Consider the following 16,464-nt stretch of genomic DNA (forward strand, 5'->3'; position numbering starts at 1 on the left):
ACGATGCAAAATGCAGTGTTTCAATACGGAACGCACCGGAATTACGTCGGGGCTCCTCGTTCTCCGCCTCATCCGCTGCGTCATCTCAACGGTGTCGAGGTCGGACATCGTTGACGGCGTCGGACACGGTCACAAACAAGTTGTTACTCCCACAGTTGCTTGACACGTTGGATAGGAAACCGCCGTGGTGGCGGGAATTTCAAATTTGCCGCTCACGACCGTGTTCGGCGCGTAGTGGAGCTAAGCGTTCTCATGGAGACCTTATCAGCTGCCTGCAGCAGACTTTGCCTTGTGTCACCTCTGTCAACGTTTCGAGATATGCGTGGTCCCCCGAAAAAAAAAAACGTTCCCAGATAGGAGGCAAACCACATAGCACCCATGGGAGGTAAATGCACCGCGGCGCCAAAACGAGTTTGCTGTGAGGTAAGAACAGGTCGACCAATAAGTGGTGCTGTCACAGTGTGGGACATCAAGACACGGCTGCCGACACAGCGAGCCGAGCGCGTTTGTTTATGTTTTGTGAGTACATTATGTACATTTAGTGAGAGTTTCTTCCGCACCAATAATGAACTCGCGCTTGCCGATATCACTAATACCATCAAGTCCGCGGCAATAACGTAGCCATGTCTGCTTTGAAAGAGGAGGAAACTAACGTAAGCACGACCACCGTCGTCTAGATTTGGCACACATACGACATATGGCTGCGGCAAGTTCAGGGTGCGATCATTGCGCGGGAAATAAAAAAAGTCATATTTTGACGACGAACTTCAGGAGTGCGATCATTATGCGAATGCGATCATTATGCGAGTAAATACGGTACTAAATTTGCAGTTATTGTTAGGTCTGCAGCTCATTGTATGCCCAAACTAATCTAGTAGCATATCAAGCGGCCCTAATTAATCAATTTCAGCTTGCATAAAGCCGTCGAAGCGACTTATTTATTTTTTTACCGCCAGAAGACCGAAGAGGATGCGCAGTAGACGACAGTGCGCAAGCGACGGCTGACCCCATGGTCGAATTTCTTTTTACTACTTTTGCTTCGTATGCATATAAACACTTGCATAGTTGAGCACACTGGGCTCCTTTGGCATAAGAAATTTACGTAAGCACTCAAATACTTTTTTTCGCCCAGGTCGTCGAGCGGCGACGCAAGTTGTATAGTTTATTTTGTCACCAAAAGATGGCGCCACTGTAAAACAAGATCCAAAGCAGTGGACCAATCGTAGGGCCACTTTTTGATGCATGGGGCCTATGGGGAGTTTCACAACTCCTATATCAAGTAACTCTGCATCTTGACTACATGTGGAGCCATGACAAGCTAAGCCACATCCAGATCGTTGTCGTAGCATTGTTATGCGCTCATGTTCGTCAAGGTATTCGAGGCTCCTGTTTTATTGTTTCAAACAATGAAACGGTAACGAAACAATTTGTTTGGTTACCGTGTGACACCCGTGCAGTGAGCAGGTGCTGATTGCACTGCGCTCTTTGAACTTCAGAGGGCATCAGTTGCTTCAATCAGTGAAGTGACATGGCAAATGCGTTTACGGGTGCCAACCCAATATCTAGAACTTTTTTATGAAGGTCCTGCCAGGCCTGGAAGCTGTGTCTCAGTGACAGCTATTCGAATTCGCTTCGAAAGTATTCGACCCCAAGGTCTATTCGCTTCGAATTCGCTTCAAACTAAAATATTAGTACTCGCGCGAGCCTATAAAACTTGCTTTTTATGTGACCAGTGCTTTGCATGCTTTACTGTGCTGGCATACGTACATGGCAAATGTAGCGCCACTACCATTTTCTCCTCCAGGTACTATGCTGCTTTCCCGGCTCTTGAGAGAACCCACGACGTGCGCACCCAGAGGCCGTCGTGGAATGGTCGGCGCATCATTGAGCTGCATGAGCGGGGAGAAGAGCAGCAGTTTGCTGAAGGCGAGTAGTGCCCCGTTGGCCTCTGGGGCCCAGGGGCTCCGCTTTGGCCTGCCCGCTGGTCTGCAACTGCACGGCAGCAGTGGCTGCGGGAAGATACTTGCTGCATGAGCCCTAGCTGGTCCAAATTGGGTGGGGAATAGCCTCGGCATGTTTCCAAGCTTCCCCTACGTCTGTGTACTTCAAATGTACATCTGCCAAGTATTTTTAAGCGCCTTGTTTTCAGCGCTTCTTATTGAATGTTAATTTTCATTTGAAGAACTTGTCTATTAGATTCAGTAGAGGGTGGTCCACTGTTAATGTAACAAGCCTGAATGTAGTTCAAACTTTCTACAGTAGCTTACCATATGTCTGGCCACTCAGATCAAAACACTAATTATTTCTGTGATCCTAGATGCAGTTTCCCAGACCAGTTGGTCAGTTGTTTGCTCCCTAATGCGCAAAATTGCATCAAAAAGTGAAGGGATACACGACGCAAGTGACACTGTTGCTTTGACCTGCAGGAGAGAACTGGGAATCTATTCAGGAACAGCAACTTCGAAGCAAGTTGGACAACCCCAGCCTGGTCGCAATCTGGGGTGGTCAGGCACCGCCAGCAGCCATTGGTGAGCTATTTGTGCCGAGCGCTGTCCCGGCCTATTCGTCTCTGCATCTCTTAAAGTATAGCATACTCGTACAGTAGCCAGCTTGTTGCCCTGTGTAGCTGCTGGGCAAATGGGGAGTCATGTTTTAATCTTCTTAGCTCTTGATTTCCCTTGTGATTTGTAAGAAACATATGCAGCTTGCATTGATGCAAGCTTTGTGTTTTGCCTGAGGCAGCCGTGGTGCCTTCCTTATGTGCTGCCATTGTGAAAGTAGTTACTCCCATGGCCCTGCTCGGTAGTCAAAACCTATCCTCATTCCTATTGCCCAAGTATTGCTGAGCAGCAATGTCTCACGTGTGTGGTACTGTATGTCGAATGCAATGACACCGAGTGTGTACAAAATTTTGGCTTGTGTGGCCCAGATTTAGCTCTGACACATTACAAGACACATTGGCCGCACTTTGTATTGCAGGATTGTTTTTTTTTTTTTGTTAAACCTGTATGCATTGTCGGTGCCTTGCTGGCCTGCTATTATGTACTGCATTATCTCTGCTTAGTATGGGTGTAATGCAGTAGGAAACATTTGCTATCTTTTCCATGAATTGCAGCGAAAAACATTGCACAACATGTGTTACGTTTATACCTGCAGCATGTCAAGAATTTTCCCTAAACTGAGTGCACTCGATTCACTGTATTGTGCATGCATTGTATGGTTCAGCTCTTGTAATTGTTTATTTCATTTGGGCACCCCTTGTGGCATTGTGAACAACTGCAGTAGCATTGCTGCCATGGTGGTTGCAATCTGGTTTGAGGCTTTTTCATTTAGATTTTAGTGTTGCCCCATTTTATTGCGAGGTATGGTCGTACTACAGCTTGAACCAGGGCTAGTTGGTTGGTGCTGACATGTCAGTGGGCAGTGTGAAGGTTTGCATGGCAATACAAGTTCTGCCAAACAGCAGTGTTCAAGGGGCTAGAGGCATTCACATGGAGAAGCCCCTACTTCAATATGCCACGTATCTATGTGGCATGGCAGGGCCAGACCAGGACGGGGATGGTTTATTATCCGCAGGGATAATGTGGAGGAGCAGAGGGGGGGCCATGCTCCCCTTACCTCTCTATGGGCTGGTGTTGCTCATATCCCCTCTGGCAGGGGTTCCCCGTGTAAATATTTCCCCAGCATTCACCAGTAACGTTTTGGAAAAACCAGTGAAAAAAGACACGAAGACACATGTCAAAGGAAGGGCAACACACTCGCTGGCTAGCAACTGTACATATATTTGAAGAATGATACGTCCTACGATCAACCGACCCCCGTGCATACGCAAAGGTTAAATAGACACACCAGACTCATTGCAGCCACCCTAATCAGCCTTGTAGGAATGTGATCTCTCTATCGCTCAAGGCAATGGACGGTACACTAACACAATTTTCTTCTTGTTATCGGGTATATATAATGCTTTTGTTCTGCCTTTGTCCAGAATAGTTACATTATCAAAGCGTGGCGAACAGTTGTGCTTGCGAGAATGAAAGGCTAGGTGACCAGCTCCTTTAGAGTTGGTCAACGTGCAGTGTTCGCGAAACTGGTCATTTATGTATTGGCCCGTTTGGCCAATATATACCTTGCCACACGTCAATGGGATTCGGTAGATCACATGCGTCACAGTCTGTGCACTTGTTCACAGGTTTTGTATCAAGCCTTTTTTTTCCCCCTGTCACATTTTCTATGTGCGAGTATAGTCCAGACAACCTGCATGGGGCGAAAAACACGAATTGTACTCCATGCTTCCCCGCAATTTTCTTAATATTGTGCAAAACTTTTTGAACTTTGTGAAACTTTGCAGTAATGCCATATGTTCGCAAAGTTTCGCACAATATTATAAAAATTGTGGGGAGGCATGGAGTACAATTCGTGTTTTCCGCTCCATGTAGGTTGTCTGGACTATACTCAAACATAGAAAATGTGACAGGGGAAAAAAAGGCTTCTGATACAAAACCTGTGAACAAGTGCACAGACTGTGACGCATGTGATCTACCGAATCCCATTGACGTGTGGCAAGGTATATATTGGCCAAACGGGCCAATACATAAATGACCAGTTTCGCGAACACTGCACGTTGACCAACTCTGAAGGAGCTGGTCACCTAGCCTTTCATTCTCGCAAGCACAACTGTTCGCCACGCTTTGATAATGTAACTATTCTGGACAAAGGCAGAACAAAAGCATTATATATACCCGATAACAAGAAGAAAATTGTGTTAGTGTACCGTCCATTGCCTTGAGCGATAGAGAGATCACATTCCTACAAGGCTGATTAGGGTGGCTGCAATGAGTCTGGTGTGTCTATTTGTGCTAAAACCTTTGCGTATGCACGGGGGTCGGTTGATCGTAGGACGTATCATTCTTCAAATTCAGTTGCTAGCCAGTGAGAGTGTTGTCCTTGCTTTGACTTGTGTCTGTCGTTTTTTGTTGTTGTTGTTGTTGTTGTTGTTGTTGTTGTTGTTTTCTGGTTTTTCCAAAACGTCAAAATGCACCAGCTGGCCCAGCAAGCTGCAATTCATCAGTAGGTCGGCTATTTAAAGAGATTGTTGGCTTTAGAACCAAGAACATTATTATTTAAATGTTTTTTTTTATTTGCAAAAAAAAAAATCTAAGGCCAAAAATGTGATGATGCACTTCAGTGATTTATATTGTCCCTTACAATTTTATTTCCATAAAGAGGTGTGAACATTTGAAAAGCACCATTTATTGTTGAGTCTTCTGAATTATTCCTGCATTTTTTTCTCCCTCCGCCCACTGGAAACTTTTAGAGTTCTGTAGAACTGTAATTTTGCAGCTTTTTATAAAATGAGCATACAGTACATTTTTGTGGCCACTAAATTTTGCCAATTCTGAGACCGAAGTTCTGGGATTTGGAAAGTAATTAGTGGCCATTAAAGCCTACCTTGGTGCGTTTGATGCCTTCACTAATGGCGTGCCCAAGGCTCGGAGGGATCCCTTAAAGAGAACGTGGTTTCTGAGGTCCCTGCCCTCTTGTGTGAAGTGGAAAAAAGCAGGCGATAAGAAAAGTTAAGACTTGCGAAGTGCTGTGTACAAAAAATAATCTAAGAACCATAAAAGCCTATGTGAGCAAGCGCCTCAACTGGTTTCCGTATGCTTGATAAAAGCACGTATGTATGCTGCATCTACAGCAAATAGTTGTACCATTGTATGTGCGTTCCCCCACATCTGCCTTGATCTTACTGTGTACAGTGATCTGTTATAATATGTTTAACAAATAAGGAAAGGGTAGTTAGTGATTGGACATAATTTTTGTTTGCTCCTGGTCGCCGCAACTGTTCTTCTGATAAAGGTGAAAAACAAAACCGCTTGTCAAAATTTTGGCACACATTTGGCACGCTGAAATTAATCCGGAGCCCTCCGCTGTGGTGTGCTTTAAAGCCAAGGTGTAAGTTTAACTCCCTATTCTGAATGTAAATTTTTGGAATGTAGAAGGTGTGCTTTTATAGCCTGGGTGTAAGTTTAACTCCCTATTCTGAATGTAAATTTTTGGAATGTAAAAGGTGTGCTTTATAGCCAAAGTGTAAGTTTAACTCCCTATTCTGAATGTAAATTTTTGGAATGTAAAAGGTGTGCTTTATAGCCAAAGTGTAAGTTTAACTCCCTATTCTGAATGTAAATTTTTGGAATGTAGAATGTAGAAGTTAGGAACGTAGTTTTTACATCAAAATATAATTTTTGCACCTGAGGTTTGCAAATTTTTTAAATCTCAAGGTTGAATAGTCTTAGTGAGTGTTAATGTCTTGCAGTAACATTTCCCCAGTCTTTTCATTGAAAGCTGTGAAAAGTGTTGTGTTTTAAGATCAAGAGCCCTTGAATGAATGAATGTATGATGTATCATTTGTAATGTAATGTTGTTTATTGTGGTTAGGCATTAAAGGGGCCATGAAGACAAATACCAGCATTTGGCAACTCACCTCTGCTTCATTCATCCGAGAAAGACTTTTTTTTTTTTTTTTGAAACTGAAAAGCAAGAAATATTTCAAGAACTTACAGTGACATATTATGGACATGAGTAACACAGTGGAGGCCAACACTAAAAGTATAGGTACCAGTTTGTTAACTGCATTCTAACATTCAAGTGATACGACCAAACGGAACTGGAGGCTCCACTACAATTGCTGGGTCATGTTTCATGGTCGTGGCTTTGGTCGGCAGCCACCTACCGTATTTTCGCTCGTATAACCTGCACCAAAAATAGGAAAATTTCAGTGGCAGAGTAGGGGTAAGAGGCGGGGTTTGTCCTTTAGTGCAGCTTCACGGCAATGCGCGTTGTGCCGTGAAGCTGCACTGTGCGTCGTGCCAGGACGATGACCTTGTGTACAACAATGAGGACTGCAGCTCAAGTGATAGCTCTCGCGAGAGCAGTGACACTGAGTGAATTGTGACTTTCGCCTTGCAGTCAGTGCATTATGCCCCAAGGCATCAAAGGAATTTAACTTGAGCAGTAGGTTTAGTGCAGCCTATATGCGAGGATTTTTTTTGCTTTTCCGGCGGGCTGAAAGTGGGGTGTGGATTATTTGCAAGGGCAGGTTGTACGCGCTGAAATACGGTATCTCACAAAAGATTGACCTCTATTATTTTCTTGAGGTTGGCGATAAAATGTAATCTTTGTTATCAGAACAAAGCAGTCTTTCTAATGAGAACTTCTACTTTGTCTTCATGGCCCCTTTTCAGGTACGCTAGCAGCATACAAGTTCCGTGTTTAGTAAGATATGCATGAGAATGCAGTGTGCTAGCATTGGAACGGGAAAATATGGTATGCTTACTGAATCAATTATCGTTTTCCCGTCCATGTGAACCATTCCTCTAATCCTCCTCTCAAAACACAGCTTGTGCTTTTTGCGGTTGTTTTACATTGCTGAAAAAAAAAATTCTAAAAGTGTTCAAGATAGCAATCTGATCTTGCAGTCGTTTTGAGTCATCTTGTACAGTCTGTTTCAAGAAAATCAGTGCACGAGGTATAGGTGGCTCTGGCACATATGCTATATTTCATGCACAAGCTGTGCCCCCCCCCCCCTCCCCCCCTCATTTTGCCCCCAAACTTTTTTGTTGTGAACTGTGTGTGAAACCATGGTGCCAATACACCAAATGTATATAAAAAATGCTTAACAAACCACAGTGAACATGAATAAATGTGTATTTGGTACCTTTAAGAGGAAATACAAATGTTTTATTTGAAAGAACAAAAGCCTTTGGTAACCCACTGGTAACTATTCTGGCCACCAAGCACATTTTTGCCAAAAATAAAGGTTTATTCAAAAACATTTCAAATATAGAGTAGTGCAGTCAAATGAAACTAGAGGCACCAGTACACTCGCAGTCATGTTTCTTGGTGGTGGCTTTGGTCCACAGCTGCCAAAAGCACAAATCCCTGCGATGTCATAAGAACTGAGCAAGGAATGGGAGTCACCAGTACTTCATCTGTTAATATTAAAATTGGCACCATAGTTATTACGATGACACAGTTTATTTAACCAAACTTGTTATCTCTACATAATCCCTGTGGAAGTTGCCCATTACGTTGTTCATGGTTTCGAAAAGTAGTGCAGTGCCCACAAAAATTGATGGAACATGAAAGTGGCAGTGAATTTTTTTAGATATTCAAATGCCCCTTTTGGTTCCACAAACTTTCGTGGGCTTGTGGGTTGAGTGTGTACAAGTGTTTGTATATTTATGTAGCACAATGATTTTTTGTTTGCAGTGTCTAGAGTGCCATCCGATGGCACTCCAGCTCAGTGCTGCAGCCATGGCTAGAGAGCGGTTTGACGATGTTTGAATTTTTAATACTGGGCTGGCAGCAGGCACAGCGTCTGCCGTTGTAGTGTAGATGTTCCGTCTTAGCTTCCCGATACCGAGGGCAGTAGTCCATGCCTGGCTATTCCTTCCTTCTTTAATTTCCATAGTGTACATTAGTTTTGGTGCTTTAAATGATTGATTTCTGTTTACAGTAGAAACTCGTTATAATGAAGTAGTATCGGGAAAGAAAATTAGTTCGTTATAACCGATATTCGTTGCAACAGTAGATGTAAAAATCGACTATAACAACTCGACAATCTGGCTCGTGCAAAGATACTTGATACAAAGATGCATTTTTAAGGCATCCAACACACTATAAACAGGGTAACCCGTAGCTTTCTCCTTGTTGCATTTCAAGCTCAATGAACCGCAACATGAGTACGGGAAATTACAAAAGAATAGAGTTCACTTGACAAAACAGGCCTGTGTTCCTATTTTTTCAATGAAGGATGTGATCTTTGTCTTGTGGCTATTCACAGCACTGAGCAGGATGAAGTTTTCCACAGTGTCCACGAATTAAAGGGCCTTTGTACTTCTGCATTTTCAGACTAGGGGGGTTTATCCAAGTAGCTTCTCAGCCTCCTGGTCAAATATTTCTTCATTATATCCGATATCGCGCGCGGCTCTCACGGTTTCAGTTTCATTATAAAAGAATAAGTGTCATTGAAATGAAGCGTTACCAACCAAAGTTTGTATTTAGTTCGCTGTAGCTGATAATTCACTATATCAGTATATGGTCGGTTACATTACATAAGGAAGAGCAAAGTAGTGCAAGTATTGCATAAAGAAATGTTGCGTCTGGCACCACTGTGGTTGCTGGTTGCTTTAGTGGAGTGCTTATAGCAGTGCTCGATGGCACTCTAGGCACAGCCTTTTTTGTTTGAAACAGACCTCGGAATACTAACGGTCTTTTTCAACCAAATCTGGGCCTGCTGTAGCCATTCTGTGTTATTTAGAACTGACTTTTTTGTGGCTTTTCTATTTCTCTCATACAGCTGTTTTACACTGATCTGAAGCTATTTTTTTTACTTACTAATGAAGGCCAATTTTTCACTTTGACTAGCTGCGATTTGGTCGGTGCTGTGCACCATACGTAGCCTGTTGCTTGTTTCCAGCGTCGACCTCATTGCTGGAAATGGGCTTCAGGTTATTTGGTTGTTGAATCTGTCCCAATTCCTCGTGGTCTTAGTGCACGTTCTAGGCTTTGTACACCCCAACTCCTTGATGTAATAGACCACAAAGACCTCTGTTGTCCCCACTTTTTGGGGGCAGGTGACAACAATGATTTGTGTGAAGATTGTCTAAAAGCCAGTTCTGTTTTGCATGACAAACTTTCATGGCGTGTTGCACACCGAGGTTTGACTTGACAAGTGCATGACTGTAGTGCAGTGCGTTGCGAGGACACGTGGAAGTGAGGTGCTGCGGTTGGTGGAAGAGCTGTGCGCTTGGCGAAGAATGCGCTGCTGCCCAGCAGGCCCTCAACATGACTGCCTGGCGCGTCTCTTCCTCACCTGCTAGCTGTCCAGCCAAAACAACCGCCCAGGAAGTTCTCGGGGAGTGCGAGGAGTCGCAAAAAACGGGGGCGTGGTGGCTACTCACGGGCGGCCGGTGGCCAGAACAACCCCCAAAACACTAACCCCAGGCAGGCGGCTGAGCCTGTCCCCGGTGAGTCCGGGCCTGATTAATCGAGTGGAGCAGACGCGAGCAAGATCACTCAGTTTAACGCGTTGTCTTAAGTTCAGCTGTAAATGCAGATGGAACTTTCGTGCAATTATGCCAATGGTTGTGATAATCAGTCAGCACGAGGTGGGGAATACTTTTTACGCACACTAAATTGCATTCAAATATGCAAAGGAAGACCGCAAGCTATTCAGCTTTTTTAGAAAAACTTTGTCCTGTTGTGGGTTTTGATTTGGGACCATCTGTCCAGGGCCGTCGCTCTACCAGTTGAGGTGAACTCGAAGCTGGCCATGTGCAGTGCCAGGGCAACTTAATTCAAGCGAAGGACAGACGGGAATCTGCCCCTTCCCCAAAGTGCAGGCATCCACCTGATAATGCAGCCATGTGGCTACAAATATTATTCCCTCTAACTTTTGACTAATAGATGTATATAAACTTAAGGCTTAAATTAAGCAACACGGCTGTGTGGTACAAAAAACAATTCTTAATTAGGTTTTGTGCTATGCTGTGGTTGGAGGCTTAAATGCATGGGGGCAATAAACATCCTTTGGGTAATTGTCATGATCCAGAAAGTGCATGTTATTGTATGCTGGCTGGTTGTCCTGTAAGCATGCTTCTTGCATATAATATGCACATTACAAAACAGTATCATTGCCTGTTGCATCATTACCTAAAACATCACTGCAAGCATGTACAGTTACCACAGGTGTGCTTCCCCTCATAACGTGCACGTGGCAGTGTGGCTGTTTCCTTTAGAAGTGGTGGCCAGTACATCAACACAATTTGCATGTGTTTTGTTGCATGCAGTCAAATTATATAGTATTGAAAAAAAAAACGTCCAAACGAGGGCCCCATTTCGTGACAGCATGCTGCCAGTAATACATTTGCTGCCCTTCATAGCTTTTATACGCTAGATTAACAGAAGTCTAGCACTTTTGCATGTGATCTTGAGTGGTGGAAGCAGAAAGGGTGACAGCCATAAATACAGTACTAAATACAGATGTTTGTTGGTGAATGCCAGGGGTGGTCTCAGAGCCTGCTGCTTCCTCCTCATCTGACCAGGGCACAGGTGCGTACAAAATTTTCTTGGGAAACTGCCTTTCACTTATGCATATGCCAAACCCATCGTACAAGGACTCGCCAGTTTGTTTCGCCAACCGTCCTATGCAGTGATATGATGTACTTCCATTCATACAGTTACATATAGTAAGTGTACATCTTGGGATACAACAATTGGATTGACACGAGTGTAAATACGATAGCACATTTGCCGAGCAGTGCAAATTCTCCCCACGCCTCAAAAAAGGCTGCTATGTTGTACTGCAATATTTCATATGTGATGTACACGAAGGGGTTCCACAAACATCCAGCCCTTAGTTGGTGTAATCGGTAGCACCTACTTCAAGATGCACTAGTTCAGTGTCTATTCTGTGTGCATAATCTGCACTGAAGGCATCGAAAAGTGGTCACAGTATGTCATGGAGATGAGCCCTTTGTGCACTGTTCAAACTTTTTATGCTGCTACCTTATGGTGATGCATTTGTTGCGAGATTCAAGCATGTTATAGCTTGCTTCACTGTGGGGTGGGAAATAAAGTTATGGCCACCTTTTTGCCGTGTTTGCACTGTGTTCAGGAGCAGTCCTAATGTGCGTGTCAAGGCTATGTGCACTACTAAAATTGTGATTTGGCTATCCTTCACTGCATTAATTGTACACTTCCTCCTGTGGCAAGTTTTTCTGATAATGACTCCGCCTATTGTGCCTCTGTGCTTGAAACATGTATTTCGCAAATACTGTAGCCATCAAAACGTTTCTCTTTTTGACCTTTGCCACAGGCTGCACTCCGTTTGCCAGCTGTTGTGGTTGTCGATATTTCCCTTCATGCATTGTTCAGACTATTTTCTAGTCCCCCACCAAGTCTCTTTGTGTGGGTTAGCTCACACCATTAATAGAGATGTCGTGCATTTTTCATTTCACATTAATTTTAATTTGCTATGAGAATTTGGTTTTATCTTATGGCCTGCACAGTCACAATACCCTTTTCGCAATATTTGCCTTCTATTCATGCAAACGATTTTCAGTGTTATTATACACACTAGGTATTTGTACTATTCTTTGTATGTACAATTGCTGTATGACCCGCCACGGTGGCTCAGTGGCTAAGGCGTTGCGCTGCTGAGCACGAGGTCGTGGGTTCGATTCCTGGCCACCGCCGCCGCTTTTCTGATGGAGGCGAAAAGCAAAAACGCCCGAGATTTCGGCGCACGATAAAGATCCCCAGGTGGTCGAAATTAATCCGGAGCCCTCCACTACGGCGCGTCTCATCGCCTGCGTTGCGTCGGCGCGTTAAACCCTACAATCAATCAATCAAACAATTGCTGTATGGCTTCAGTTTCCATGTCCCATTGCGTATATTGGGAGCAAGCCATCTTTGTTTGTTGCTCCAATTGTTAAGACCTGTCGAGAGTTGCCGTTTTGCCTTCAGCACTGTATGTGCCAAAACAGAGGCATTTTCAGCACTGGTCTGGTCTAATTCACGATTTGTTACGCTTGCAGTGAAGGAAAACCAGCGGCCATGGTGTACTTAGAACATCAATACAACAAGCTTTGTTTGAAGTCCTGGGCCTTTCATAATTCACTGCCAGAAGTTAGTCTAGCGTGAGCTAAAGCTGGTGCTATTGTCAACATACACGGTCATCAAGGCTCCTGTCAGTGGTGGTGAAGTGCTCTGGCTGGGGAAATTATTAGGCTAAGATGTGACATTTGCAGCCCAACAGGGAACTCAGTTGGCCAGCAGGACAAGCAAAAAAAATCGTAACTCATGATGTTCCCTGCTTATGGGCGGTTTCAGGCTGCTTGAGTAACTATATATACTGTCGTTGCATGTTTTCTCACTCTGTTGGTAGTATTTGCTTTATTGCTGCAAAGGTGTGTGTGTCTTTTGAAGCCGTGGTTTCAATTTGCGGTTGCATTTGAGTGCCATCTCACTGATTGTCTGCTCAGTTAAATGCAGTTAATGCTGAAATCTTTATGCTTGCTACCTGAACAAGGCAATGTTTGTTATAAATTTAGTGAGGCCAGTACTGTGAGCTGTTTGTGCAACTTCACAGCCCTTATCTAAAATGGTAAAACAGGCAGCAGTGCCATGTGGTAGCTTGTTTCTTCCACAATACCACCTAGAAGCAAGCGGTTCTGTACTTCACATCCAAAAAAACATGTGGTGGCCTGTTTCATGCACTGTGGCGTAGAGCTTGAGGCGTACCATGTGTACTCGGTGCTTGTGGCTGTTTATGGCTTGGCTTGCTGCTTTGAACAAGAGCATGTTTAAGTTGGGCTAGTCATTGCTACTGTGGCAGTGTCCTTCGTGCCTGGAAGTAATGCAGAAGCTATAGGCCTTTCCAGTGCTAATAATTAGAACTCAACCATGTGCTTTCTAGGTTGTTGTGAGGGCATGCCTACCATTGAGATTGGCATTCCTTTCTTTGGCCGACCAATAGCCCTGATGCTGACTGCAATACCAAAGAATGACCGGACTCAAAAAACATTAAGGGGCACAATCTGTGCCCTTGTAGAGCCCTAATAGCTTCAATATTTCTTAACCACCAACCTAAGCCTGAACTTGTTCATTTACTGTGTTACCAAAGGTGTTCAAAGCATTTTTTTTCAGGGTCCTTTAAAGTTAAAATATAAAAATAATTATAACCACTGTTGTAAATTCTGGTAGTTAGTACACAGCTTACCCTCGAATTGCCTCAATTTTAGTGAATTCCAATGCGAAAATTGTGGTTCGATGTGACAGTGCTACTCCCCTGTGCACATTGCTGCTGTGCCCAGGGGAGCACAGCAGCAATGTGCTCCCCTGGGCACATTGGAACAGCTGTTCTGTAATTGGACTTTTGGCCAAGCTGCTCCACACCAAATAGTCTGACCCCGGCTGCTTTTCCCTGCTGCCTTGGCAAACGAAGATGCCAATAATGTGCGCTCTTCTTATGCCTAGCATATTCAGCAAGATACATAGTAGTCTTGCACTGTCGGTACTGGTGCTGTGTCAAGTTTCACTTGAAATGCTTCCAGTTGGCTACCTCTTACGGTAGCTCGTGCCAGAGGAGGAAACCTGTGTGGTGAATGTGGTGCACGGCCCGTGGTAATTGGGATTTTTCTCTCCACTTCCTTCCCAGAAACGACCATCTATGATGGCTTCAATTCAGTCTGGGCACTGAGCGGAGAAGAGAAGCTGATGCTCAAGGTACTGTCCCCAACCAGTTGTGAGGAAAAACAGCCTGTGTGCGCAGAACGTTTTTGAAGATACCGTCGAGCTTAGGTGTGAACAGTGGTCAGATCAAAGTGTTTTTAGTCAGCTTCTGTGAGCAGCCAGTTTTTTCTACCCCCGGGCGTGACAAGCGTGTGGATGTGTGCAATGCGTGCGCGTATGTGAGGGACTTGGGTCTCCGGCGTGGGCGTTCCTCCGAAAGTGACTGTCGACCCCATGTAGTCGCTGCTTCTGCCCAGCACTGGTTCCTCCCCTCTTCCGTTCCCTGGTTCTTTTTTTTTGCACAGTATGTTTTTTGAGTGTTTTGCTGTCACAATGTTGATGTGCCCAAGTACAAAGCAGATTGCACTTGTATAAGGTGTTCCCCTTGATAATAGAGAGAGAGAGAGAGAGAAAAAAAGATCCTGTTATAGGAGTATAATGAACCTGCATTCTTTTAGCTATTTTTGACAGTTGCTCATGTAGTCCTGTGTTCGGGCTTGTGGAATTTTATCTTGTCAGATTTACTGGTAACTTCAGACCCTAAACATGATATAGTCTATATAAAAATACATATATATACACACTTACACAGAAGTATGACCTAAATAGGGTCAAGCTTGAAAAGTAAATTGCAATAGTTTCGGCCATCTCAAATTTCTTGTTATTCAGCAAAGGTGAAATAATGAGTGCAATGTATCCTTTAAAAACTTTTTGCAGAGTTTAATGCAGGTGTTTCTGCAGTAATCCCACTCGTGTAAAAAAAGAAAGCTTGGCTTGTTAAGCATTTTTATACGTCGTGGTTGTGAGTGCCCTCTTACACTAGACGTGCGGACACATTGCATACACTGTGCATGGAACTTTACAGTTTATTGATAAAGTGTTTTGAACAGTGTTTTCCACAACTATTTAGTACTGTAAAAACTTAGTCAAAAATGTAAGGGCTGCTCCCAAATGTCCCAAGCATTGCTTAATGGCAGTTGTTTTTTTTAAGCTTGCACACAAGTACTTGACTGGGCCACACTGCACACACATACACAGCCACAAGAAAGGTTGTTGTCTCTGGGCAAGTCACGCAAAATGAAAATTTAACTTTATAAATATATTTTCTTGTTATTTAAAAAAAATTATTTGTTGAATATGATATTGTTCATTTGTAAATACGACGAACCTTGCAAGCTGCAACTTGCATTGTGCGGGTACACCTGTAGCTTTGTTCTTTTTGCTATGCCCTGTAGCCCACTCGTCTGTTGGCAATAAAGACTGTCGTGTCCTGCGGAATCAAGCAACCTTCCATTGTACGTGGCCTGTGCAGTGCAGGTTCAAAAAACAAGTGTACTTTAACATGCATGCATTCGGTGGACGCTGAAGTGTAAAAACAAGGGGAAGTGTAAAAACAAGTAAAAACAAGTGTAAAAACAAGTCGCAGCAGTTGCCTGTTGACACAAATTCTAAAAGCAGGAAAACAGGTGCTGCCCCCTGTGTTCATTTTCCCAAACTATTTGTGACATCCCAAATGGCAAATGCATATTGAAATGGGATTGGTGGAGCAGGTAACATCTCTCTGAAGCACTGAGGCAGGGACATGCAAGTATAAAATGTTATAAAAGGGATGTCTCATCACAGGCAGTAGACTTCGTTTTAGTTCCATTGAAATGTTTCACCTTGCATATAATACCTGCTCCCAGGCAGCAGCACCTCCTTGGAAAGCTTTGCCGGGGTTATCAAGACCCATGTATAAGGAGCGGGGCTTGATAACCAACTTTGCCTGGGGGCTGCCGCGTCAACACAAACAATCCTTTTTTAATTTGCTTCCAACTTTGCAATGAAAGTGATCTAGACACTTTGTGACATGTGACATGCTCTTTGGCATTACACAAAAATAAAACTGGAGTGAAAATGCCAGCTTTATTGTTGGCAAACAAGACATTGCTAACCATTTAAAGCTGAGAAAGCTATGAAACGTAGGATCTTTCAGTTGCAAAGCTCTGAAGCCTCCAGTGCCGCTAAGCAACCCATACAGAGGACAAATAGTTTCACGTGCTTGAAGCCATAAAAATTTTGTTGCGACAATGCCTTGTGCTTAAAAGAGATTGTCATTGTAAGCAAGGCCTAGATGCAGACACTGTACTGATGAGAAAAAACGTGTCAGCTACAACCTTGCCTTGGGCA

The 16,464-nt window shown here is 43.8% G+C and overlaps 1 protein-coding gene across 1 annotated transcript in view; it reads left to right on the top strand.

The window, feature by feature from the left end:
- Nucleotides 1-15,573, top strand: part of LOC144155897 (uncharacterized) — a 58,447-nt gene extending 42,874 nt beyond the window's left edge. Inside the window, exons 19-21 of the mRNA XM_077687604.1 lie at nt 1,805-1,926; nt 2,427-2,528; nt 14,222-15,573. Of these exons, the coding sequence (XP_077543730.1) occupies nt 1,805-1,926; nt 2,427-2,528; nt 14,222-14,346 (349 nt within the window). The 3' untranslated portion in view covers nt 14,347-15,573. The remainder of the gene's footprint in view (nt 1-1,804; nt 1,927-2,426; nt 2,529-14,221) is intronic.
- Nucleotides 15,574-16,464: the final 891 nt, after the last annotated feature.

The sequence above is a fragment of the Haemaphysalis longicornis genome, unplaced genomic scaffold (genome assembly GCF_048455015.1).
Source record: "Haemaphysalis longicornis isolate Haplotype H1 unplaced genomic scaffold, Haemaphysalis longicornis Haplotype H1 scaffold_1, whole genome shotgun sequence".
In the NCBI taxonomy this organism is placed as follows: Eukaryota; Metazoa; Arthropoda; class Arachnida; order Ixodida; family Ixodidae; genus Haemaphysalis; species Haemaphysalis longicornis.